General features: G+C 44.2%; 1 protein-coding gene across 8 annotated transcripts in view; it reads right to left on the reverse strand.

Moving 5' to 3' along the window:
- Positions 1 to 25,149, reverse strand: part of RHAG (Rh associated glycoprotein) — a 54,569-nt gene that overhangs the window by 28,287 nt on the left and 1,133 nt on the right. The window contains exons 2-3 of one of the 8 annotated variants that reach the window (XM_053284156.1): positions 9,778 to 9,952; positions 1,422 to 1,605 (exon numbers count right to left, since the gene is read on the reverse strand). In XM_053284156.1, coding sequence (XP_053140131.1) covers positions 1,422 to 1,605; positions 9,778 to 9,931 — 338 coding nt within the window. In that variant the 5' untranslated portion in view covers positions 9,932 to 9,952. Of the gene's footprint in view, positions 1 to 1,421; positions 1,606 to 3,761; positions 3,878 to 4,790; positions 5,206 to 5,691; positions 5,711 to 5,744; positions 5,992 to 9,777; positions 9,953 to 25,149 lie in introns of those variants that run through there. The other 7 variants (XM_053284155.1, XM_053284163.1, XM_053284157.1 and 4 more) reach the window with 7 other exon arrangements.

Below are 25,149 nucleotides of genomic sequence, written 5' to 3' on the forward strand. Positions count from 1 at the left end.
CAATATAAGTGGAAAATCAGACATCAGCAAGACCTGGCAATGGCTTAAGAATGGCAACTTGAAGAAAGAAACAGAGGGTTTAATACTGGCTGTGCAAGAACAGTCACTAAGAACAAATGCAATAAGAGCAAAAGTCGAAAAATCAACCACAAACAGCAAGTGCCACCTTTGTAAAGAAGCAGATGAAACAGTGGACCATCTAATCAGCTGTTGTAAAAAGATTGCACAGACTGACTACAAACAAAGGCATGACAAGGTAGCAGGGATGATACACTGGAACATCTGCAAAAAATACAAGCTACCTGTAGCCAAAAATTGGTGGGACCATCAAATTGAAAAAAGTGGTCGGAAATGAAGATGTAAAAATATTATGGGACTTCCAACTACAAACAGACAAACATCTGCCACACAATACACCAGATATAACTGTAGTCGAGAAGAAAGAAAAACAAGTCAAAATAATTGACATAGCAATACCAGGGGATAGCAGAATAGAAGAAAAAGAAATAGAAAAAATCACCAAATACAAAGATTTACAAATTGAAATTGAAAGGCTGTGGCAGAAAAAGACCAAAATAATCCCAGTGGTAATTGGCGCCCTGGGTGCAGTTCCAAAAGACCTTGAAGAGCACCTCAACACCATAGGGGCCACAGAAATCACCATCAGCCAATTACAAAAAGCAGCTTTACTGGGAACAGCTTATATTCTGCGGCGATATCTATAACAACTGACAATAAAATTCAGCCATCCCAGGTCCTTGGGAAGGACTCAATGTCTTGATAAAACAAACCAGTCAATAACACCTGTCTGACTGTGTAAACAAGAAATAATAATAATAATCTAGTGCTTCTATAAACACACACATACACACGCCCTTTGGTTTCACACAGTGTTCTTGAGAGACAAACCTGGCTGAAGTGGTGAGCAGCCGCTGAAGTCAGGACAACTCTTGGAGCACCAGCAAGGAGGTGGCAGCAAGCTCAGGCAGCATGCATAGGCAGCGAGGTAACTCTCACTGCTTGACAGTGCCCTCTACCTCTGCCCCTTTGGACTTCCTGTGTCCACTGCCCAGAAGAGCTAGGGATTGGCAGGCAGACAGAAAGGAAGACAGGCAGGGAGGCAGCAGTGCACAATCCTGGCATATTCTGCCTCAGCGAGCCCCAACCCGCCAAACAACTGATCATCTGGTGCATTTTATCAGATGCACGAAGTGGGATATGCCAGCCAACTTAGATACCACCATGCATCTGATTTATTAACACATATTATTGTTGTTGTTGTTTTATTGCCTCCAAAATATTTTTAGCCCTCAGGTTGTCACAGGACTCTTTATGAAAGCTAATGAGCTTTGGAGGAAGCTGCTGAAAAGCTAATCCTGAACCTCCAAAGTGATGGGTGCTTGTCAAAATGCTACCATTACCTCTCCGTGTTAACGTGAATGTTGTTGGAATCCATATGCCAAAATCCCTGTAGGAGGATGCCCCACTGGAGACCCAAGGCAGCAATGAGCATGTTGATACCAACACTGGTGAAGCTATATTTCTTCAGAAAGGTCATCAAGAAACCAAACCCAACAAATATCATCACGTGAACATCCTGAAAGTCTGTGGAAGGAAAAGTATGGCAATGCTTTAGGGTTATATGACTAGCTTCATCCTAACACACACACACACACACACACACACACACACACACACACACACACCAATTTCTCCTTATTTCTAATTACTTTTCATAAAGGAACCAATATTTTGTCACATGACAAAGATACGGACCAACATCCAGACAAATGCTGCATGCATACAGCAAAGGAAGGGAGTATGCAGCTGCTGCATTCCCAAGTAAGGCAGCATGCACACTTGTGCATGAGGGGAGGAGACTATTGTAGTGGATAGTGCTTCAGAGAAGAGTCAATCAGTGAAAATCACCTCTCCCACACATGAGTATCCATGCTGCTTTAGTTGGGAAAGCAGCAGCTGCATGCTCACTCTGCAGCATGCACAGAGCATTAGTCTGGATGTTGGCCACAGGCAACCATTTCTAAATACAGAAATCAGGACAAACCATTGCCAAACTCAGAAAAGTCACCTAATAATCATGGCAGTGTAAACATGCAGTTCCTGGGAAGATATTGTAATATCTTTTATTAAAAGTTAATTAACAGACATATTTTAAAAATATTATTTTCATGTGCGTTTTAAAAATCTGTCCATTATTAAAGGTGGTTGTTTTTTTTAAAATTTAGCATACTGGAAGCCTGATACTTTGCTTCCTATCACTGTTTGTTGCATAAATATGGATGTGCACAGTAACAGTCACTGCCACATCCTGCATGAAGCAGAATGCAAAACCCAAAAGTCAAACTTGCTTGCCTCTAAGCAAGGCAAATCATTTACTTTCTAGAACTGATTACATTAAACAAGTCTGCCTATTACTATTCAGTATAGGTTTGTGTGACATCTCACAATTTAATAAATGAGAGCTATTCATTGCCAACGTGCACCTCAGCACACAAATGCATTACACAACATACAGCAATACACCACACACAAATCTGAGTTGCAGGACACTAGGGATGTGCATGGAACCAGTTTTGCCAGTTTGGTCTCGGTCTTGGCTGAACTGAGTCCAGCCTAGCCATCGAACCAGGCAGAACTGGTTCACAGGCCAACTTGGTGGGTAGACTTGTAAAGGGGAATCTGGTCAGGATTCCCTTTTACAAGTAATGCAGGGGGGTGGTGAGTGAAAGGGTACTTTTAACCTTTAACTTTCAGATGGCAGCCAAGGCCACGATGGAGACATCAGTGGTGGGGGCTCCTCCAAACACCCCGCCAGCCTCCTGAATGACAGCCTGTGCTTGCTGCGGCCTGATTCAGGGCTCTGCGCACACATGGAGGCAATCTTTGTGATGCAGAGGCAATTTGCATCACCCTGCAAATTACGTGGTGATGCAAATGGCCTCCGGAGGCCATTTGCCATTAGGAGGCCACAAAAATGGCCTCCATGTGTGTACAGAGACATGAACCAGACTACAGCTGTTCCAAGCTCTCATTTGGGATTCCAGAAGAGAGGTTGGGGGGCTTCCGCTGCCACCACCACCTGAAAGTTAAAGGCAAAAAGTACCCTTTCGCTCCCCCCATCCCATCCTTAAGCTAGGGAATCCACCTTTACTTGTATAGGAGACAGGGCCTTCTCTGTTGCTGCCCCCGGACTCTGGAATGCCCTCCTGGTGGCTATTCGCTTCTTGGTCTCCATCACAGTTTTTAGAAAGTGTGTTAAATCTTGGCTTTTTACCCAGGCTTTTACATGATTGTCTCTACTGCTGCTTCTTCGTATTTTTTTTACAGTTTTTATGCTTGCATTTTAAATCTTTTTAATCAGATTTGTTTTATATTTTAGCTTAATATTTTAATTGTGTCATTCTTTATAGTCTTGTTTTTAATTTTTGTGTAAACCATCTTGGGATTGTTTTAATGAAAGGCGGTATATAAATGTAACCATAAATAAAATAAATAAATAAGGAGAACCCTTGCCAGATTCCTGCACAAGTAACAGGCCACACACAAACACCATCACACAATGACACGTCCTGTAGCACACAAATACATTGCAAAGATGTCAATTGCACATATCCCATTAAATACATACAGCACATGGCAATACATTCTGCAGCATGCCACATTCAGATTTGCACTGCCACATAGTGAGTTTGTCCACATGACCAGAAGGGGGTGGGCTGGGGGGAAGGAAGGGGGCCCACCTGCCTTTCCTTAGATGACCATTTCTCCATCAGGGCTCCACCACCCATTCACCCACATGAGCAGCACAGCGGTGAACTCAACAAGCCAGGGCCACCAGGCATCCCACAATGCACAGCACGAGCAGCGTGGTGCATTAGGGAAGCTCCACACTGCCTTCCCTCTGGCTCTATGACAAAGATGGCTGCCAGAAGCCTGGGAGCTGCTGCCAGCAGCACAGAGCCCCAGATGAGCAGAGAGTGGGGTAGGAGTCGTGCACTTGTCCTCCCACCTCACTTTAAACCTGGGCAGCCGATCAGGGCTATCCAGGGGAGGAGCGATGGGATTGGGATCCGAGGGGGCCCCAGACGACCAAAATTCTGTACTTAAAAAAAAAAAAAAAATCAACTGCACAGATGTGGGATGGAGGATACCTGGCTTGGCAGTAGCACATATGAAAAGCAGCTTGGGACTGCAGCTGACCACAGGCTGAACATGAATTTAAAAGGTTAATATGATTTAGGCTGCATTAATAGAACCAACGTTTCCATGTCATGAGAAGTAATTGTTCCATTTTATTCTACGGTAATCAAACTTTGTCTGGAGTAGCGTGTGTGTCCAGTTATGTGCTTCATGCTTTAAATAGGCAAATTGCAACAGGTTCAGATGATGACAACAAAGAGAGTCTGAACTCTGCAAAACAATCCTGAGGAGGAAGGATGGAAGGAAGCTTTCCCTTATTCCCTGAAGTCCGAAAGAGCAGGACCATATCTAATGGGCTTAAGTTACAGGAGGGTAGATTTTGATTGTGTAGGGGAGAATGGCAGATCAACCCCAATCAGCAGAGTAAAACTAGAATAGTGAGAATTCAGCCAAGCAGGAGGTCTGGAAACAGTTGTTTCAATTTGAAGAAACAAGGATTTATTTAGAAGTTGCAAACAATATAGGAAAGCCTTCAGCCTGTTCTAGCTGAGCTCATGGTTGCAGGGAGGAGAGAGAGAGAGAAACTAAGGCCACATTTGCACATAACACAAAACTGGAGGTCTCTTCACCTCTGGTTTCACTAACCATACGTCCGAATGTGAGCAACCAGTTACAGGAAAAGAGGGCGGGAGGAGGACCTGCATTTTCCCTCTCCAAACTCCATTCTGTACCTTTGGTTATCTCAAAGTTTTGTGGCCTCCACCTCCAGTTCGGCGGTGCCAGTGTTATGTCTGAAAGCTGGCACTGCTGTTAGCCAACTCCCAAGCCAGAGCTGAGGAAGGAAGCTCCTCCCTCACTCCCGCTGCTATTGGCTGTGCGGGCTTCCCTTCATGAAAGAAGGAAACCTGCATAGCCAGCTTCCCACCTCTCTGCAGTCTCCCTGACAGCAGAGAGGATGCTCCGCAAGACGTTCAGATGTGGATGGGACAGCCGGGGGTGTGGGGGGAGTGCACGTGGTTCTGCATTACGTCCGAAGGCGGCCTAACTAATTGCTAGTTCAGAGAGAGACTACACTAAGAGAACAAACTACTAGGAGACTACTCTAGGAATCCTGCACTCTCTATCTAAGCTCTAAAGCCCCTGGTGGTCATTAGGAGACATTGCTGCTGAAGCTGATGTTACTAGAATCCCAGCGTCAACAGATTGGACATCAGGAGAAGGTTTTTAATGGTAAAAGTCGTTTGTCAATTACCTAGGGAAGTGGTGAGTTCTGCCTCGCTAGAGGCCTTCAAGCAGAGGCTGGGTAGCCATCTGTTGAGGATGTTCTAGCTCTGGATTTCCTGCATCAAAGAGAGGGCTGATGTGGGCCGTGATGGTCCACAAGGGTCCCCCCAACCCTATGATTCTATACCCCCTCACAAGATTTTCCATTCCAAACTTCCTGAAGATAGGAAAAAATGATTTTTAAATATCAATAGAATTCTTAAGCTTTACAATGAGAGAATGAAAAAAAAAGCCAGTGAACGTAACTGTACAGGCACTCCCATGCCTATATAATACATATAGGCCGCCATTGGACATACCTTCACACTGTGGGTCCAACAGACCCACAGTTTCCCTCAGAGTCCCCGGTGCACTCTCAGACAATCGTGATTTGCAGTCTGGGAGACTGAAAAGGGGGTGTGATTGGCTGTGCAGCTTTCCTCCAACCCATGAAGGGTGCCAGTCAATGAGATTCCAGCAGCGAGAGGAGCTTCTTCCTTTAACTCCAGTTTGGGCAAGAGGAAACCTCTTGCACAAAGCAGACTGAACCATGCAGCCTCTGGACTGTGACTGAGGGTTCAGTCGGAGGTTTGGGGAAGGAATTGGAACTGCAGTTGGGTCTGAGAACTTCCAATAATTCAGACATCACGGGTGGAGGTGGGAACCTGAGATGAGTTTGCCTCAAGTTTCCCATGACATCTGAAGGCAGCCATACTGTTTACATACATGTGGCCTATAGATAGAATGTTTACTCAGGGCCAGTTTGGATGACGCGTCTGAGCTGGTCCCACCCATATATGATTAGAAAAGTGAGCACACAGATTCTGCTCCACCTACTGACATTCCATTTTCCTTCTCATAATCATATGGAACACAGTTCATTTGAATGGCCTCTTCACACCCAATTTAAATAATGCTTTATAGAGTGTTTAGACTGAGTATAAGGGAGTGGGTCAGATAACTTATCCTGGTTCTGTGAGATCAGAAGGGGAATGACATGCTGGAAGCAGGAGGGTAATGTGAGTGCGGGGCTGGTTCAGAAATCATGTCCAAAGTGGGCCTCAGAGATTTGTTTTTTAAAGACTCTGGAGAGGGGGCTGAAACCTTAGCAACATAAACTGGCAAAATTTTAAAGTTATCCCCAAAAGACAAAATAGAGACAAACCAGAGGCAAAATAGAGACTGACTAGGAACTAGGGATGTGTGAACTCGTTCAAACTTGAACTGGTTTGAATTCAAACCAGGGTTTGAATTCGAACCAAACCAGCCATCAGGTTCGAGCTGGAGGCTCGAATTCGAACCAAACTAGGGGTGGTTTGATTTGAACTGGTTCAAACTGGTTAGAACTGGTTCAAACCTCCAAAAATGGGTGGGATGGTAGCTGGCACCCATGGGTAACTGCCACCCAAATCCCAAAGCAATGGGACACTCGTACAATTCTTTATGAATTTTTGAAATTTATTTTTATTTTTCTCTCATAGGGTATAATGGGACTTGAACCATCCCATTATTCCCTATTGTGTAGCACCCATGGGTGACAACAACCACCCAAACCCTGAAGCATTTGGGCACCCCTATGATTTTTTATGAATATTTGAATTATTTTCAATTATTTTTCTCATAGGGTATAATGGGACACAAACCAGCCCATATCTCCTATTACGGAGCACCTAGGAGCACAAAAGTGGGGTGGGTGGTAGGCACCCAGGGATGCCTACCACCCACAAAGCCCCAAGGCAATCAGAGACTCCTCTGATTATTGGTGAATTTTAAAAGTATTTTTGAATTCCTCATAGGGAATAATGAGGATTGCAGCAAATGTATAGCATTTGTATAGCATGGTTGGCACCCTCTGTGCACTAGACCACCACTCACTCTGGGCCACCTCAGCACCCCACAAGTGGCTTTAAGGTTTTTCTCCATAGGGAAGAATGGAGGTTTCAGCAGCCCCATAACTGCACTTGGGGGGTGCTGGGGTGGCCCAGAGTGAGCGTGCCAACCACTCCTATGGGTTGCTAACCCATGGGGTAGTGGGTTTTGTTGTTTCTGAGGTGTTCTGAGTGTAGATTCTTTGGTAGATTTTCAATGACAAACCATGAATCCATTCTCATTGCTAACCTTAAACACACATAAACTTCAAAAATCACTTAAAAATCAGCCCTTTGTCCAATTCCTTTCAAATAATTCTGGTAGCTTCCTTGCCCCCCTTGGGCACTACTATCCACCACACTCTGCTCTAGGCCACCCCTTTGCCCCTGACGTGAAGCTATACATTTGCTGACACCTCCATGCTTCATTATGGAGAAAAACCTTAAACACACATAAACTTCAAAAATCACTTAAAAATCAGCCCTTTGCCCAATTCCTTTAAAATAATTCTGATAGCTTCCTTGCCCACCTTGGGAACTACCACCCACCACACTCCACTCTAGGACACCCCTTCCACCCCCGACGTGAAGCTATACATTTGCTGCAATCCTCATTATTCCCTATGAGGAATTCAAAAATACTTTTAAAATTCATCAATAATCAGAGGAGTGTCTGATTGCCTTGGGGCTTTGTGGGTGGTAGGCACCCGTGGGTACCTACCACCCACACCACTTTTGTGCCCCTAGGTGCTCCACAATAGGGGATATGGGCTGGTTCATGTCCCATTATATCCTATGAGAAAAATAATTGAAAATATTTCAAATATTCATAAAAAATCATAGGGGTGCCCGGATGCTTCAGAGTTTGGGTGGTTGTTGTCACCCATGGGTGCTCCACGATAGGGAATAATGGGCTGGTTCAAGTCCCATTATACCCTATGAGAGAAAAATAAAAATAAATTTCAAAAATTCATAAAGAATCATACGAATGTCCCATTGCTTTGGGGTTTGGGTGGCAGTTACCCATGGGTGACAGCTACCACCCCACCCACTTTTGGAGGTTCAAACCAGTTTGAACCAGTTCAAAATGGTTCAAAACAGTTTGAATTTGAACCGAACCAGAGGAGGGTTCGAGCAAAACCAAAACCGAACCACCCCCTCCTGGTTTTAACCCAGTTTGAATTCAAACTGAACTGGGCAAACTGGTTTTATGCACATCCCTACTAGGAACAGCTACTTGGAATCTAGGACTATCTCTTATGAAAGGGGAACATTGGAGTGTTTTACCTCAGTGTGATAATCTCAGAATCTTGATTCAGGCCCACAGTGCTCAAACAGATGCCCAGACACATAATCTTCCTCGAGAGTGACTCAGCTGAGTCATAACTCTAAATGAATATGGCAGTTGCATGCTTTCTGTGTTCCTGTGCCAATGAGGACAGGCTCCAGAAAAGGTACCTATTTATGCTGCTGCATCAGTTTAATTACTAAGAATTGGCCCTCACTGATACTCCATTGTCTGCCACACAAAATCCAAATGAGGGGTTGTAATTATATTCATATTGCTCACATTCACAGTGAGTCTGTCCCTCACAATATAAAAAATGAACCAAATTCAGGGCTATGCAAGAGGTTTAATCCATGGCAGTCTATTGCAGCAAAACAATGAAGAACCTTTTAGAACCTTCAAAGCTGACACATTTTGTAGCATAAACATTTGCGGATCAGAGTTCATTTCATCATCAAATGCATGAAGTGGTCACCCAAGTGGGTAAATATACTTTTAAAGTCTACCTTCTTTAAGGATCTGCAGAATGGCTGTCGAATGACTAAACACCAGGTATGGCGGGTTAAAATGGAATGCAGTAAGGCTTTTTCACCAGGAACCTTTGAAAAACCCACTGCAATTTAAGGAATTAAAAATCGTCCCTCTTATGCCAGCATGCTACAAGATACCTCTTTGTAAAATACCTTTACTGCTTTCAGACAGATCAGCCCTGTTTGTGAGTGGGCAGAGAAAGAAAATAGGAGTTCAAAACTGTAAATGAGAATCCTCTGTATTATCTGTAAAGTCAAACAAATCCAAGTGCACAAAGCTTACACTTTTAATGCCTGAATTCCATAAACATTATAGAAACTGAGTAAGATCTCGCTAGCAACAATACCTCAACTCGTGCTGTTGATAAAAGCAGAATAGTTAGATTCCCCATGTCCAAATTATTTTGTAATGAGCCTGCTATTGAGAAATAATGTGCTTTGGTGAGAAGGAACCTTCTGCACTTTGGCAATTTCATATTCTACCAGTTTGTGCTGTACAAAATACATATTAAAAGAGATGGCAACAAGTTCTGTAACTTTAGCAGATGAACTTATGGCTGTACATAGTATTATGCTTATTCAAAGGACTGCATGTTCAAAGAAATATATACTACATATAAAGTAACTAGAGATATATAATCTGTTAACAATAAATAACAACACTTACATGGATATAAGTTAAGAGATGTCGCTTTAGCAGTCGAGTTGTCACTTTTCTCATACTTTACAAGTGTTCCAAATAAAATAATAATGGCCACCTCCAAAATAGTGATCAGTATGGGGAATTTGATCCGCATGGTGGTGGAGTAAGAAGACTTCATGTGATGTGTCCTCACAGTAGGCTGCAATGGAGTGATAATGAGAGACAGAGAGCTTGTTTGTTTCAACTGGGTTGCACACAGTTGGCCGTTATGACAAGCAAAAAAATGCACTTGTCCAAGTGTCAAAGCTCTAAAGGAAGGATCTAAGTTGATGTACTGGTTCCTGCTCAGAGGCTTGCCATCCATGGATATAAAACAGTATTAAATATTAGTACAAATTAGGTAGTTCATCTCTTTATTGTTTTAAAACATGTAGTTTCCTTGCATTTTTTATAACACCAGACTTTACTGAATATAAAAAAACAAGAGTCAAAATACATTTATGCCTAAAATGCAAAGCTCTTGAAGACACTCTATGGCTTTAAAGCATTATATTGTATCCAGAGTCATATGTTTCCAAAGATAAGACAAAAATAAAAACCTTTTGTTCTAGTAAATAGAACACTGTTTTCACTCAAGATGCCAGGTTTAATGATGTAAAAACCTTATTTTGCTTTATGCTATTTCAGCAAACCAAAATGTAAAAGCCAACTTTGGGTAACAACTCTTTTATAGGAATGTTGTAAAATATTGTATTAAATGCCCCTATTGTAAATAAAGATTTCTATTAAGTAAAATAATGTTTCTTTAAAAAAAAAACACAACCCAACAACCCTCTGTACATTTCATTCATTATGATAATATTCCGATGTTTTGAAATCGCACCAAAAATTTAAGTTGCTTGTAAAATTATTGGCTGATATCTAGACTAATGCTGTGCACACACACCCCCCCCAAGGTTCACAAATACAGTGGAAGAGGGTCAATTTTTGCCAGCCTTCCCTTCCCTCTGCAGCTTACTGTGCCTCCTCAAAATATATCCCTGAGGATTACAGGTCTCTCAGAGACATTTTTGTGGGGAGGCACAGTGGACTATGGAGGACAGTAGTAGCCTGTACTAACAAGCTGGAGCGGTAGAAAACGAGCCCCAGCTGTTTGGGGACCAGCACCCACTCTATTGCTGCCTTCTGGCCCTAACCCAGCTGGAATTGAGCCATGCAGGCTGGTCATTCAGTAGAGAAGAGGAAATTCCCAACCTGAGGAATGGCCATGGTTGGGGATTCCCTGCTGATATGGAAACTGCTTTGAGAACTTTTCTAAAAAATGAAAGTGGTATATAAATGCTCTAAACGAACGAATGAATGAATATCCATGTAAAAACCCCATGTTCCTGGTTAGCTACTTCTACACTGTTGTGGGGAAAGAACTGTGTGGCCAGGGTTCTGGTTAAAGAGTGGATGAGGGGGAATAATACCAGAGTATTTAAAAACATTTTATTAGAAAAATCACATTAACTGTTTTAAATTATTTGCAGTAACAACAGGAAAAAAGTCAGAAAAAAACACTTTGATACATTTTTTTAAAAACTGTACACAGTCAACGCATAGCAGCATTGTAGTGAGGTGAGTTGTACAAGCAAATCTCTGCATTGTACAAACAAATCTACCCTCATACCTTCTGCAAGATTTGCAATCTAATGCTCCTGGGCAAAAACTACAACATGCATTTCTTTTTCCAGTTTGCAGATTGGTGGGTTGGGTATTTGTAGCTGAGGACATTTATTGAAGCTCTGATGGATTTGTTCAGATGCTGGACTTCTATCATTTGTCTTTTGATCTGATCATTAATCAACTGGTACCCAAGCTCAGTCAGATATAGACACCATTTTCCTTTAGGCAATTTCTTATTCCAGGTTAGGAAGTTGCCTATCCAAAGCACAAAGTTGCCAATTGCACCATTATGTGTCCCCTGCTAAATGAGCAAAGAGGCACCTTTTAAAAGTGATGATTCTCTTTATTTAGCAGGGGGAGAGCAACTGGCCCTATCTATCCCCAGCACAGCATCCCTTCAGTAGCTGTTGTTGGTGTCTATCTTCTGTTTTTTGTGAGCTCTTTGGGGACAGGGAGCCTTTTTATTTATTTATATCTATGTAAACTGCTTTGGGAACTTTTGTTGAAAAGCGATATATAAAGTGTCGTATTCATATCTGTGTATGTGTGCAGGCAAAAAAGGGGGGGGGGTTAATGCACTGGGACAATGAAACATAAGAAATAGCACTGCCTTCCCCACAGGGAAAAAAATTCAGGGCAGCATCTTGGCCAGCCTTGGCAACCATGGTAGAGAGGCACTGTGGGCATTTCTTCCCACAATGATGGGAATTCTTTGTCAAAGGGACCTGGCATGCTACCTGGGAGCATGGTGCAACAGGTCAGTGGTGCAATCTTTTGAATTTTTATTGGAGTACAGAAATCTTCTGGAGTGACAGGGAACGTCCTTAGGACCCATTTCCTTCCTGATTCTTCATAGGCCTCCAAATCCTTAGGAACATAGGAAGCTGCCACATACTGAGTGAGACCATTGGTCTATCTAGCTCAGTATTGTCTTCACAGACTGGCAGCAGCTTCTCCAAGGTTGCAGGTAGGAATCTCTGTCAGCCCTATCTTGGAGATGCTGCCAGGGAAGGATCTTGAAACCTTCTGCTCTTCACAGAGCGGCTCCATCCCCTGAGGGGAATGTCTTACAGTGCTCACACTTCTAGTCTCCCATTCATATGCAACCAGGGCAGACCCTGCTTAGTGAAGGGGACATGTCATGCTTGCTACCACAAGACCAGCTCTTCTCTCCTTGACTCTTCCTTGGCCACCACATTACTTCACAGGCAACCTCTGTTACCTGTTGCTTCCTAGGGGGTTGCTCTGAGGTTCCTCTGCTTCTTCCCCCAATATACCTCACACACTTCTCTCATTTAGTGGGGTGGTGCGTCTGCTTAGGCTCCATGCTATGCTATCCTACACTACAGCTAGAACCTGGGATTCTCCTGCGTGTCAGGAAGTTATAATGAAGTTATAATGAATAATCCTATATAAATTAATGGGACAAGTTCACTTGCCCTATTAATTTCAATGGGAATACTTGGTGCTAATTTTTTGAAGCCTGTCAGGCTGAGGTGAAGGATATGCTTAGCTTCAGCATGTAGCCAGCCAATTAGGAGCAGAGGAGGAAGGTGTTCCCCTCCCTCCCTCCTCTTCTGCACTGGACACATTGCTGAGGATGTGCCAGCTTCAAGCTGGCAATCCTCAGATGGGGAACAAATAGTGCAGCTGCAGTAAGGAGGCAGGAAGGCCCTGAGTAGCCCCTGGGAGCCCTTCTAATACTAGCTCTTCAAATCTTCAATTTGGAAACCCCTGAGTTAGGGGAAGGGCCATACCTCAGTAGCAGAAGACCTGCTTTGCCTGCAGAAAGACCCAGGTTCAATCCCTAGCCTCTCCAGAAAGGGTGCTGTCCTTTGGATGACCTGGAATATAATAGATGTAACATTTGTTTCCTTCATAAGCGTTATAAGAGCCTGAACAAGTGAGTGAATGAAAGGCTCTCATTAATTCTCAGGGTCTTGGACTGCGCTTTGTGTGAACAGGGTGGTGTGCCAAGCTTTAAAAAGCCATGTAAACAATCGCTCCATCCTGTAATTGTTCTTCTGGACTAGAGTAGTGGGAGAAAATCGGCATTAGCAGAAGCAGGCTGCAAAAATGGGAGGTCAGGAGCCAGAATGGACCAGCTCAGAAGGTTCCCCACAGAATGTAGGAAAAAGTTTAGGTGTGGGTGCTGTTGGTCTACTTGGAATCAGCTGCTTCTACCTGTCCTAGGAGCTCACTAGCTACATTAGGTGGGTAGAGGACCAGCAAAAGAGCTGCTGTCCAGGTGAAGGAGCAGCAAGAGTGTCTTGCCCTCCCTTACCTGGGTAGCAGCTGCCCCTTTCCCCGCTGCCAATTGTCCAGTTTACCTGGGCATGAGAGCAATGGGCAGAAACAGCAGCAGTGGTCACCCCTTCTTGCTCTCTAGGGCAGCAACTGCTTCTAGCTGCCCTAACCAATTGCCCGCGAACAAGGCGGTAAACTAGGACAAATTGCTTATCAGAAAAGCCAGAGGAACCAGAAGCATCCCCCTCTCTTTCCCTTTCTGGGGGCATATGGGATCAGAGGGAAGGCTTCTGTGTTAACAGGCATGAATTCCAGGTAGGGTTAAGTCCCAGATTACTCTTATTTTCCAGATTAAGAATTGCATCCTTTGTAATTCCCAGCATGCAGGATCTGATATCTAATAACTGATGCCCAGTTAATGCATAATTTACATAATAATGTAAGAACAGCCCTGCTGGATCAGGCACAAGGCCCATCTAGTCCAGCATCCTGTTTCACATAGTGACCCACCACATGCCTCTGGGGAGCCCACAGACCCCTTAGGGGTATGTGCATGCCCTCTCTCTTGTTGTTGCTCCCCTGCAACGGGTATTGAGAGGCACCATGCCCCTGAGGCTGGAGATGGCCCACAGCCACCAGGCTAGTAGACATTGATAGACTTGTCCACCATGAATCTGTCCAAGCCCCTTTTAAAGCCATCCAAGTTGGTGGCCATCACCACATCCCAAAGCAAAGAATTCCATAGATTAATTATGCACTGTGTGAAGAAGTACTTCCTCTTGTCGGTTCTAAATTTCCTGACCTTCCATTTCATGGAGCAAGCCCTGGTTCTAGTATTATGAGAGAGAGAGAGAGAGAGAGAGAGAGAGAGAGAGAGAGAGAGAGAGAGAGAGAGAGAGAGAGAGATTTCTCTCTGTCCACCCTCTGCCCTTCATGCATAATTTTATACACCTTGATCATGTCTCCCCTTAGTCGCCTTTTTTCCAAGGTAAAGAGCTAGGGATGTGCGAAACGTTTCGGATACAAAACGTTTTGCACCCAAAACAGCCTGTTTCAGGTGTTTTGTAGACAAAACAAAACACCCATTTTCCAGATCCCAAAGTTTTGTATACAAAACAAAATGTCCCTGTTTCGGCTACAAAATGTTTTGTTATTTTGGACCTCCATTTTGTAGTGATCTCTGAGTCAGTCTCCATTTTGTGTTTGACATCTCTTTGAATTTCCCACCCTTCCACCCTTCTGATCGGTGACCTAAATCATGGGCTGACCTGCTGACAATTCCCTCCTTGTTCCCCATTGGCTCTTTTGCTTCTTGCCACTCTTCACTGACCCCACATTGGCCAGGGGAAGGGTTGCTAACCCATGGGGTGCTGGGTTCTATTGTTTCTGTGGTGTTCTGAGTGTAGATTCTCTGGTAGCATATGAGAGTGGATTCTTGTTTTTCACTGAAAATCTCATATGCTACCAGAGAATCTACAATGAACACCTCAGAAACACAAAACCCAGTACCCTAAGGGCTTGTGGGTATGGAGGTGGTTGGCACCCTATGTGCACTACACAACCCCTCACTCTGGGAAACCCCAGTGCCCCCCAAGTGGAATTATGGGGCTGCTGAAACCTCCATTATTCCCTATGGGAGAAATCTTAAAAGGCGCGTAAACTTCAACAATTCACAAAAGATCAGCCCTTTGCCCAATGGAGAGGAGAACTGGTCTTCTGGCTGAGCATGACTTGTCTCCATAGCTAAGCAGGATCTGCCCTGGTTGCATATGAATGGGAGACTTGATGTGTGAGCACTGCAAGACATTCCCCTCGGGAGATGAAGCCGCTCTGGGAAGAGCAGAAGGTTTCAAGTTCCCTCCCTGGCTTCTCCAAGATAGGGCTGAGAGAGATTCCTGTCTGCAAACTTTCTGCATAATTCTGGAAGTTTCCTTGCCCCCATTGGGCACTACCACCCACCACACTCCGCTCTGGGTCATCCCTTTCCCCTTGATTTGAAGTGATACATTTGCTGGAATCCCCATTATTCCCTATGGGAAAATTCTTAAAGATGTGTAAACTTAAAAAATTCACAAAATATCAGCCCTTTGCCTAATTCCTTTGGAATTTGGGTGGTAGCTTCCACCCATTGGACACTACTACCACCACCCACTCTTTTTGCCCTTGGACCCTTTTTAAAAATCCAAATCGATTCGGATTCGGATTCAAAAAATTCGGCTACAAAAACAAAACAGGGCTGATTCGGATTCAGAAAATTTGGGTACAGAACAAAACGGGGGTGTTTCGATTCAGATACAAATCAAAACAAGAAAATTCCAAAATGCACACCCCTATAAAGAGCCCCAGATGCTGTAGCCTAGCCTCATAAGGAAGGTGCTACAGGCCCCTGATCATTTTGGTGGCCCTCTTCTGCACCTTTTCCAGTTCTACAATATTGTTCTTAAGATACGATGACCAAATCTGTACACAGAACTCCAGATGTGGCCACACCATAGATTTGTATAAGGGCATTATAATATTAGCATTTTTATTTTCAGTCCCCTTCCTAATGTTTCCTAGCATGGAATTAGCCTTTTTCACAGCTGTTGTGCACTGAGACGACACTTTCAATGAGCCCCCACCATGACCCAAAGATCTCTCTCCTGGTCATTCACCAACAGCTCAGATCTCATCAGCGTATATGTAAAGTCAGTTTATTTTGCCCCAATGTGCATCATTTTACACTTGTTTACATTGAACCGCATTTGCCATTTTGTCGCCTACTCCCCCAGTTTGGAGAGATCTTTTTGGAGTTCCTCACAATCCATTGTGGATTTTACTACCCTAAATAGTTTAGTGTCATCTGCAAATTTGGCCACTTCGCTGGTCATCCCAACTTCAGATCATTTATGAACAAGTTAAAGAGCACTGGTCCCAGTACAGATCCCTGGGCGACCCCACTTCCTACCTACCTCCATTGTGAAAACTGTCCATTTATTCCTACTCTCTGTTTCCTGTTCTTCAACCAGTTACAAATCCACACATGAACCTGTCCCCTCATTCCCTGACTGCTAAGTTTACTCAAAAGCCTTTGGTGGGGAACTTTATCAAAATCTTTTTGGAAGTCCAAGTATACTATGTCAACCGGATTACCTTTATCCGCATGCCTGTTGACACTCTCAAAGAACTCCAAAAGGTTAGTGAGACAAGACTTTCCCTTGCAGAAGCCATGCTGATTCTCCTTCAGCAAGGCCTTTTCTTCTATATGCTTAAAAATTTTGTCCTTAAGTATGCTTTCCATCAATTTACCCAGCACCGAGGTTATGGGACTGAATATAGGCAATAATGTGGTCTGAGTAGGTTGTTTTGACACTGGGCTGGTTCGAGGGAGGTATCTGCTGGTACATGCGATCAGGATGAGGTTGTGCCAAGAGTGCACCTATTCTGATGTCACTACAGAATGTCCTGATGCACTTTTGGGCATCCCTTAATTGAAGGGCTCATCTGAATCACCTCTCTGTATGTGTTCTATATACCTGTCTAAATGGAACTGATTCACTTGGGAGAAAGTGATCAAATGCAATTGAGCAGGACAGGGTTTCACATTACTTTCAGCACAATTACTGCTTTGTATGTATCACAGACAACTTCTTGGTAGTGAAGTTTCTTTTCTCTTTCTGCAAGTCTCCATTTGCCTGTCCAACTATATTACTGTTAATTTCAGTAATGTTGTCAATGTAAATGGCAGGTTAGGGAATTAGGAAATAGAGAGAGCTTTGAGGCTGACAGGCTTCTAGAACAGGTGGTCAGCTGGTCACCTCTGACTGGCAAGAATCTCCTCCAAGGAATCAGAAAACTTCTGATAACTGGGAAAGACTGGGCTACTCTCCCCCTCCGTCGAGGTTACTTATGTGCCACAAGCAGTGTACTGGGGCAGACTGGTTAGTAGTATTTTTCTCTGTGTGGGCTAGTAACTTTTTAAGGGTTGTTTGCATAGCTGGGTAAGTGTGTATAAGATTCTTGGATTCCCAGAGCCTCTGCATAAATGTGAACAATGTGTACACTGTACATCATTATTCACAAGTTTTAGGAGCACAAGTCTGGTCTCCTATATTTCAGTCAACTGCCTAGATTGCAACAGTGGGAGCCTTAGGATGTAACATGGAATCACAGATCCAATGGACCCACAGATCTGCATGCCCCTCCCCCTGCTCTCCCATCTGCATTCGGATGAAATGGAGAGTGATCTAACAATAGTTACACTGACTGAAGAGAGGAAGGGGAACTGGCTGCCGGGGCTTCCTCCTTTAATGAAGGACAGCACTAACAGCTAATGGCGGCCAGAGCAAGAGAGGAGCTTTCTCCCTCAACTCCAGTTGCATAAGGGGGAAACTGCGGACCGGTGTTCAGATGTAACGTTAGTAATGTGCAGCTGGAGTTGAAGGGGGCGAAACTCCACTCTGAACCAAAGGTTCAGAATGGATTTCAGGGAGGTAAACCATCGGTCCATTTTCCCACTTAACTCCAGTTGCCTGCATTTGGATGTACAGCTACCGAAACCAGAGGTGGAGGGACCTTCAGTTTCATGTTATGTCCAAATTCAGCCACTGTCTGTCAACCTTTTTGATGCCATTGACTGGCTGGCTACCAGTTCATCATGTAGACTGACTAGCTATGCTTCCGGTGACTGGTACCAGTCCATAGACCAGTGGTTGAGCAACACTGGATTGCAAGACCACAGTAACAGCCATAATGGAATAATGTCGTATTCTATACCTTGAAAAGCCTCCAGCTTGTAAATGTGCTTCCACACCACCTTCCAGCTTCTTAAGCCTTTTACAGATCATAGCTCCACTCAGCTACAAGACACTTGTGGGAAAATGTCATTGCATGCAAAGCAACAACTATTTCTAATCTTAACTGCACACAATAGACACTATGTCATGGATAGTTGTGTCAGATTTGGACATTATTGATGGTTTGGCAGACTGTATCTCTATTTATTTCATAAGAATGACTGTGACAAAGCCAAAGCCCTTGCTTTTCAGTATCTCACTTGTGTGAGTACTGATTAAATCAATCCCGCCCCCCGGCATATGATTTAAAATACATATTTCAGTTAAAGGGCATGTATAATCTTTGTTCAGTAAAAAGCTAACATGTGATCACCCAAGTCTATTGATATTCTGGGGGCATAAATTACTTTTATAAAAAATAATATTTCTGGTTCTTTTGAAATTCATTTTGTAATGTCCCCTTTAATCCAGAATGCCAAAAGACAAAAGTAAACAATTCAATTCCTATTATTTCCTCAAGCCTCATGACATCTAGGTCCATTGCATGAGTTTTAGGGGATGAACTTATGTTGAATATTGAAGATGACGCTCACTGAAATTGAGAAGAGAGCTGGTCTTGTGGTAGCAAGCATGACTTGTCCCCTTCGCTAAGCAGGGTCTGCCCTGCTTGCATATGAATGGGAGACTAGAAGTGTGAGCACTGTAAGATATTCCCCACAGGAGATGGAGCCACTCTGGGAAGAGCAGAAGGTTTCAAGTTCCCTCCCTGGCATCTCCAAGATAGGGCTGAGAGAGATTCCTGCCTGCAACCTTGGAGAAGCCACTGCCAGTCTGTGAAGACAATACTGAGCTAGATAGACCAATGGTCTGACTCAGTATATGACAGCTTCCTATGTTCCTATGTCATTGCTGACTGCTCTAAAAAGATCACTTCTGAGAGTGCCAAATTAGCCACAATCTTTTGCACATGTGTACCTCTCAGAACCACTTACTTGCTCCATCAAAGCCTCAAGCCACAAGTGGTTCCCAAGCTTTTACTCCTCCTCCTCTCTCACCCAACATGCAAGCAGCCACAAGAAACATGATAATCTTGCAAGTCAAGATTGCACCAAAGCAATCTCCTGGTAGTTTGGTTCAAACCAAAGTGAGAGGAATCCCACAAATCCTTCTCTGCCCCAGTCAGAAGCAGTCAGTTTGTGATGTGCCTGAGCTAGTTGACTGCACAGCACTTATGCTGACTGCATAAGTAGGGCTGCACCAAGTGTCTGCACAGTTGCCAGAAGTTCAGCATCTGCCTTTTCCTTTCTTTTCCTTTCTTTCTTTCCCCATCAAGCAGCTGGGGAATATCCTGGTGGGCATGCAGCATCTCACACCACTGGTTCCAAAGGCAGCAGAGCTGGCTGCTGTTGCATGGCTGACCCGATCTCCCTGCCAGCATCTGTCAGTGGAGTATGGGGCTGCTGGGCATGGCATGATGTGCTGTAGCTTAAATGGGCAGGAATGAAGGTGGTGAGACATTGCTAGTGTGTGTAATGTGTTGTGTTGACAGGCAGAGTATAGCCAGTGGTGTCGGGGCTTGGGAAACATGGAGTAGGTTGGGGATGCTAGAGTGCCTGTACATGCCGTCAGCTCTAGGTGCAGGTGTCTATGGTGCAGGAGAGGTCATGCTCCATCAGCCACCCTACTTCCGATCCTAAAAAATGGATGCTGGTTTTCACTCTGGAATGGAAATTGGTTCACATGATCACACCAATGGGGGTAACCAGCATTCAGCTATAATTCCTGCAATCATGAGAACTCACATATTGTTTGTTTGTACTTCCCACATTGCCATCTGTAAGTATCTATAAAGTAAAGTTGTGCTGTTGAGTCGGTGTCGACTCCTAGCGACCACAGAGTCCTGTGGTTTTCTTTGGTAAAATACAGGAGGGGTTTATCATTGCCTCCTCCCACGCAGTATGAGATGATGCCTTTCAGCATCTTCCCATATCACTGCTGCCCAATATAGGTGCTTCCCATAGTCTGGGAAACATACCAGCAGGGATTCAAATCGGCAACCTCTTGCTCCCTGGGCAAGTTACTTCCATTAGGTGGCAGATATAAGTATCTATAAGGACCACATAAAACAAGCAATGAAAACAAGATAAATTTACATTAAATTACGACCCATAAAGCCACGAAAAAGAAGCATGAAAATGAGCAGAAGCATTCAGTTAGCCTAAAATATCTCTGAAATGCCAATTCCCTCCTCTGGGCTCTCACAGTTTGGAGCAGGTGGGGATGTGCTCAGCCATTAGGAAAGTGGAACCCCCTGACTGTCACCCCCTTGCCTGGGTGAGCACTTGATCCCATTCACCCAATGGGAGGCAAACAAGCTGGCCGCTTTATAGGCAGACCCTGCTTCTTCAGCTTCACTTGCCTGGTAGCATGGCACCCACCCACCCAGCCTTTACTCAGTGGGGGATAGCTGGTCACTATGGGGGCCCAAGTAGGAATTTTTTGTCTTCACCCAATTGGCCTGGGTTGAGACCTTTTTGCCTTCTTCCCACTGAATCTCTTTGGGCCTTTCATTAGCAGGGGTGATTTAAATAGGGTAGTCTTGTCACACTGGCTGGTGAGTGCGGGTAAGTAGGATTGCCTATTGGTGTTTGGCAGGAGGCACCACTGTGGTGAAGGGGGACTCTAGGGAACCAACCCCTTTGGGTTTTGTGGCCTCAGGGTTGGGAATGGAACCCCGTGGGGATGTTTGAATCACCCTCTCAGAGCTTTACAACTTGGGTGGTGGTGAATTGAGTAACCCTCCCTCAATGTCAATGAAGCCATAAAGGGGAAGAAGACTTACTTCCGAAATTGGAAGGGAAGTCCAAATGAAGAGAACAGAAAGGAACACAAACTAGGACAAAAGAAATGCAAGGTGACAATAAGGGAGGGGAAAAGAGAGTTTGAGGAACATTTAGCTAAAAGCATCAAGGGGAATAACAAAAACTTCTTTTAGGTGTAGGAAACCTGCCAGGGAGGCAGTTGGACCATTAGACAACGAGGGAGTGAAAGGGATTATTACAGAGGATATGGAGGTTGCAGAGAAGCGAAATGAATTCCTTGCATCCATCTTCACAGCAGAGGATACTGAGCATATACCTGTTCCTGAAACAGGCTTTTCGGGGATGGAGGCTAAAGAACTGAGTCAGATAGAAGTGACAAGAGATTGTGTCCTAAACTGTATGGAAAAATTAAAAACCAGCAAATCGCCAGGGCCAGATGGCATCCATCCAAGAGTCCTCAAAGAACTCAAATGTGAAATTGCTGACCTCCTTGCTAAAATATATAACTTATCCCTACAATCAGGCTCTGTACCAGAGGACTGAAAAGTAGCAAATGTAACACTGATTTCCAAAAAGGGGTCCAGGGATAATCCAGGAAATTACAGGCCGGTTAGCTTAACATCCATTCCAGGCAAATTGGTGGAAAGCATTCTCAAGGATAAAATTGTAAAGCACATAGAACAATAGGCCCTGCTGGGAGAGAACCAGCATGTCTTGGAAATCCTGCCTCACAAACCTTTTGGAGTTCTTTGAGAGTGTCAACAAGTGTGTGGATAAAGGTGATCCAGTTGACATAGTATACCTTGACTTCCAAAAAGCTTTTGACAAAGTTCCTCATCAAAGACTCTTGAGAAAATGTAGCAGTCATGGGATAAGGGGACAAGTACATGTGTGGATTGCTAACTGGATTGCTAGGGTTGAAGGACAGAGGGTAAGGATAAATGGAGCGTTTTCAGAATGGAGGGAAGTAAGAAGTGGGATCCCCCAGGGATCTGTACTGGGACTGGTGCTTTTTAATTTATTCATAAATGATCTAGAAGTAGGGGTAAGCAGCGAGGTGGCCAAACCTGCAGATGATACCCAATATGCAGATGATACTGTTTCGGGTAGTGAAATCCAAAACTGATTGTGAAGAGCTCCAAAAGGATCTCTCCAAACTGGGTGAGTGGGTGACAAAATGGCAAATGTGGTTCAGTGTTGGCAAGTGTAAAGTGATGCACATTGGGACGAAAAACCCCAACTTCAAGTATACGCTGATGAGATCTGAGCTGTCGGTGACTGACCAGAAGAGGGATATTGGGGTTGTGGTGGCCAACTCGTTGAAAGTGTCAAGCTGCCACACTCAATGTGTGGCAGCTGTGAAAAAGGCCAGTTCCATGCTAGGGATCGTTAGGAAGGGGATTGAAAATACAACTGCTAATGTTATAATGCTCTTATACAAAACTATGGTGCAGCCACACCTGGAGTACTACTGCATATAATTCTGGGCACCACATCTAAAAAAGGACATGGTAGAACTGGGAAAGGTGCAGAAGAGGGCAACCACGATGATCAGGGGCCTAGAGCACCTTCCTTATGAGACAAGGCTACAACACCAGGGGCTTTTTAGTTTAGAAAAAAGACAACTGTGAGGAGACATGATAGAGGTCTATAAAATCATGCATGGTGTGGAGAAAGTGGATAGAGAGAAATTTCTCTCTCACACACATAACACTAGAACCAGGGGTAATCCCATGAAATTGGTTGCCAAGAAATTTAGGTCCAACAAAAGGAAGTACCTTTTCACACAACGCATAATCAACTTGTGGAATTCTCTGCCACAAGATGTAGTGTTGGCTACTAGTTTGGATGGCTTTAAGAGGGGTTTGGATAACTTCATGGTCTATCAACAGCTACTAGTCAGAGGGCCTTAGGCCAACTCCAGCCTCAGAGGCAAGATGCCTCTGAATACCAGTTGCAAAGGAGTAACAGCAGAAGAGAGGGCATGCCCTCAGCTCCTGCCTGTAGGCTTCCAGCAGCATCTGGTGGACCACTGTGTAAAACAGGATGCTGGACTAGAAGGGCCTTGGGCCTGATCCAGCAGGGCTGTTCTTATGATGTTCTTAATGCAGGATACTATGTGGTTGGGAGGAAGCTGGGAGTCATTTCTGGCATTCTCTGCACCTGGCTGATTTGCTCAGCTAGATGGACCAATGGTCCGACTCATTATTAGCCAGCTTCCTATGTTCCTATGCTCCTGTTTTCTTTGGGGTGTGGTTGCAGTAGCCTTGCCTTAACTTGAAAAGATGGCTTCTGAACAAGGAGGCTCTGCAAGGTCCTGGGTTTTATCTTCACTCTCCAGTGTAATTTAAAATGTCTCAGCTGCCTTGCATCAACATAAACTGATAACAAAAAAAAACAACAACCCCTGAAGTCTTGTGTGGCAGCCACACTTATCATGTCTCAACACATTTGCCTGTCTCTGAATGAAACTATATCTGTACTGTAACCTAAGAAACAAAACCTTGTTGTGAAGAATTTTCCTTCGAATTTTGCCCTAGTTGAGATCATTACTTGTCTAATAGTGCAGGTTTATAATATTTAAAGAGCAAAATGTGTCCAGCACTGTTCAACAGAGCACTATTCAACAGTGCCTTTTCTCCAGCACTGTTCAACAGAGCTTGACCCCTGAGTCTCCCTCACTGGCACTGAAAGCAAGAACAAAAGGATTCAGATCCTGGGGGGAGGGAAAGTATCCTCTGTGCATGAAGATTTCAGCAGAGCAGCTGATTCATGGTTTGTTCTTATTACAAGATCTCTAGGAGCTATCACTGAGCTGAATACTTGCAGAAAGAATTCCTAAGTCCTGCATAGGATCTTACAATTCCCATTGACTGAATTCATGAGTGCATGGACCCTTCCTTTTTTGCTGAAACCTCTATTGGGAAAGGAAGAATTTGAACAATCTTAAGAGCTGGATTCCTGACATATAGTTCCTCTTGGCTGAAATCACAGGTGGGTAGGCTCTTTCCATTCTTGCTGATATCTTTATTAGGAAAGGGAGGCCTTGAGCAACCTTAAGAGTTAGGATCCTGCTCTGATTCCCACTGGCTGAAGTGATGGGAGTGAATCACAAGGACCTGTTGCTGCAAGCTGCTGGACTCACCTCATTACAATGCTCTCAGTGTTTGTATTTTGGTAGAGCAAGCATAGGACGCTGGCCAGCAGACCACGCCCTTGGATTATCTATGATCCAGACCACAGACTTGCCCTGGCACATGTAGACTTCGGCAGGGGGAAAGAGGAGTTTGGGATTCATGGGTATCTTTGTAGTTTTGTTTATGCTATTATTTTTGCTAGTTACATTTGAATAGACAGTGTTATCTAACCACATCACAGGCTGTGCACATGTGTGGAGAGGGGAGATGGCTATCTTTGCAGGCCAGGCATTGCTCTAGGTGAGGGCTTGAGCTGCAGATAAACTGAAGGAAAGTAATTCCCTGACTTTCTAGGAGACACTTGCCATCTTCTTCCAGCAGCAGGATTCAAACCTGCATCTCAGTTGCTTCCCATCACAGCTCTTTTCTTCAATGGGCTACTGCTTATTAGCAATAGCAATAGCACTTACATTTATATACCGCTCTATAGCCGGAGCTCTCTAAGCGGTTTACAATGATTTAGCATATTGCCCCCAACATTCTGGGTACTCATTTTACCGACGTCGGAAGGATGGAAGGCTGAGTCAACCTTGAGCCCCTGGTCAGGATCGAACTTGTAACCTTTTGGTTACAGGGCGGCAGTTTTACCACTGCGCCACCAGGGGCTCTACAATTACTACAATGATGATGGTGGTAGTGGCGGCGGCTATTTATAGTATTTAAATATACTATATACCGCTCTTCACC

The sequence above is a fragment of the Hemicordylus capensis genome, chromosome 1 (assembly GCF_027244095.1).
Source record: "Hemicordylus capensis ecotype Gifberg chromosome 1, rHemCap1.1.pri, whole genome shotgun sequence".
Taxonomy (NCBI): Eukaryota; Metazoa; Chordata; class Lepidosauria; order Squamata; family Cordylidae; genus Hemicordylus; species Hemicordylus capensis.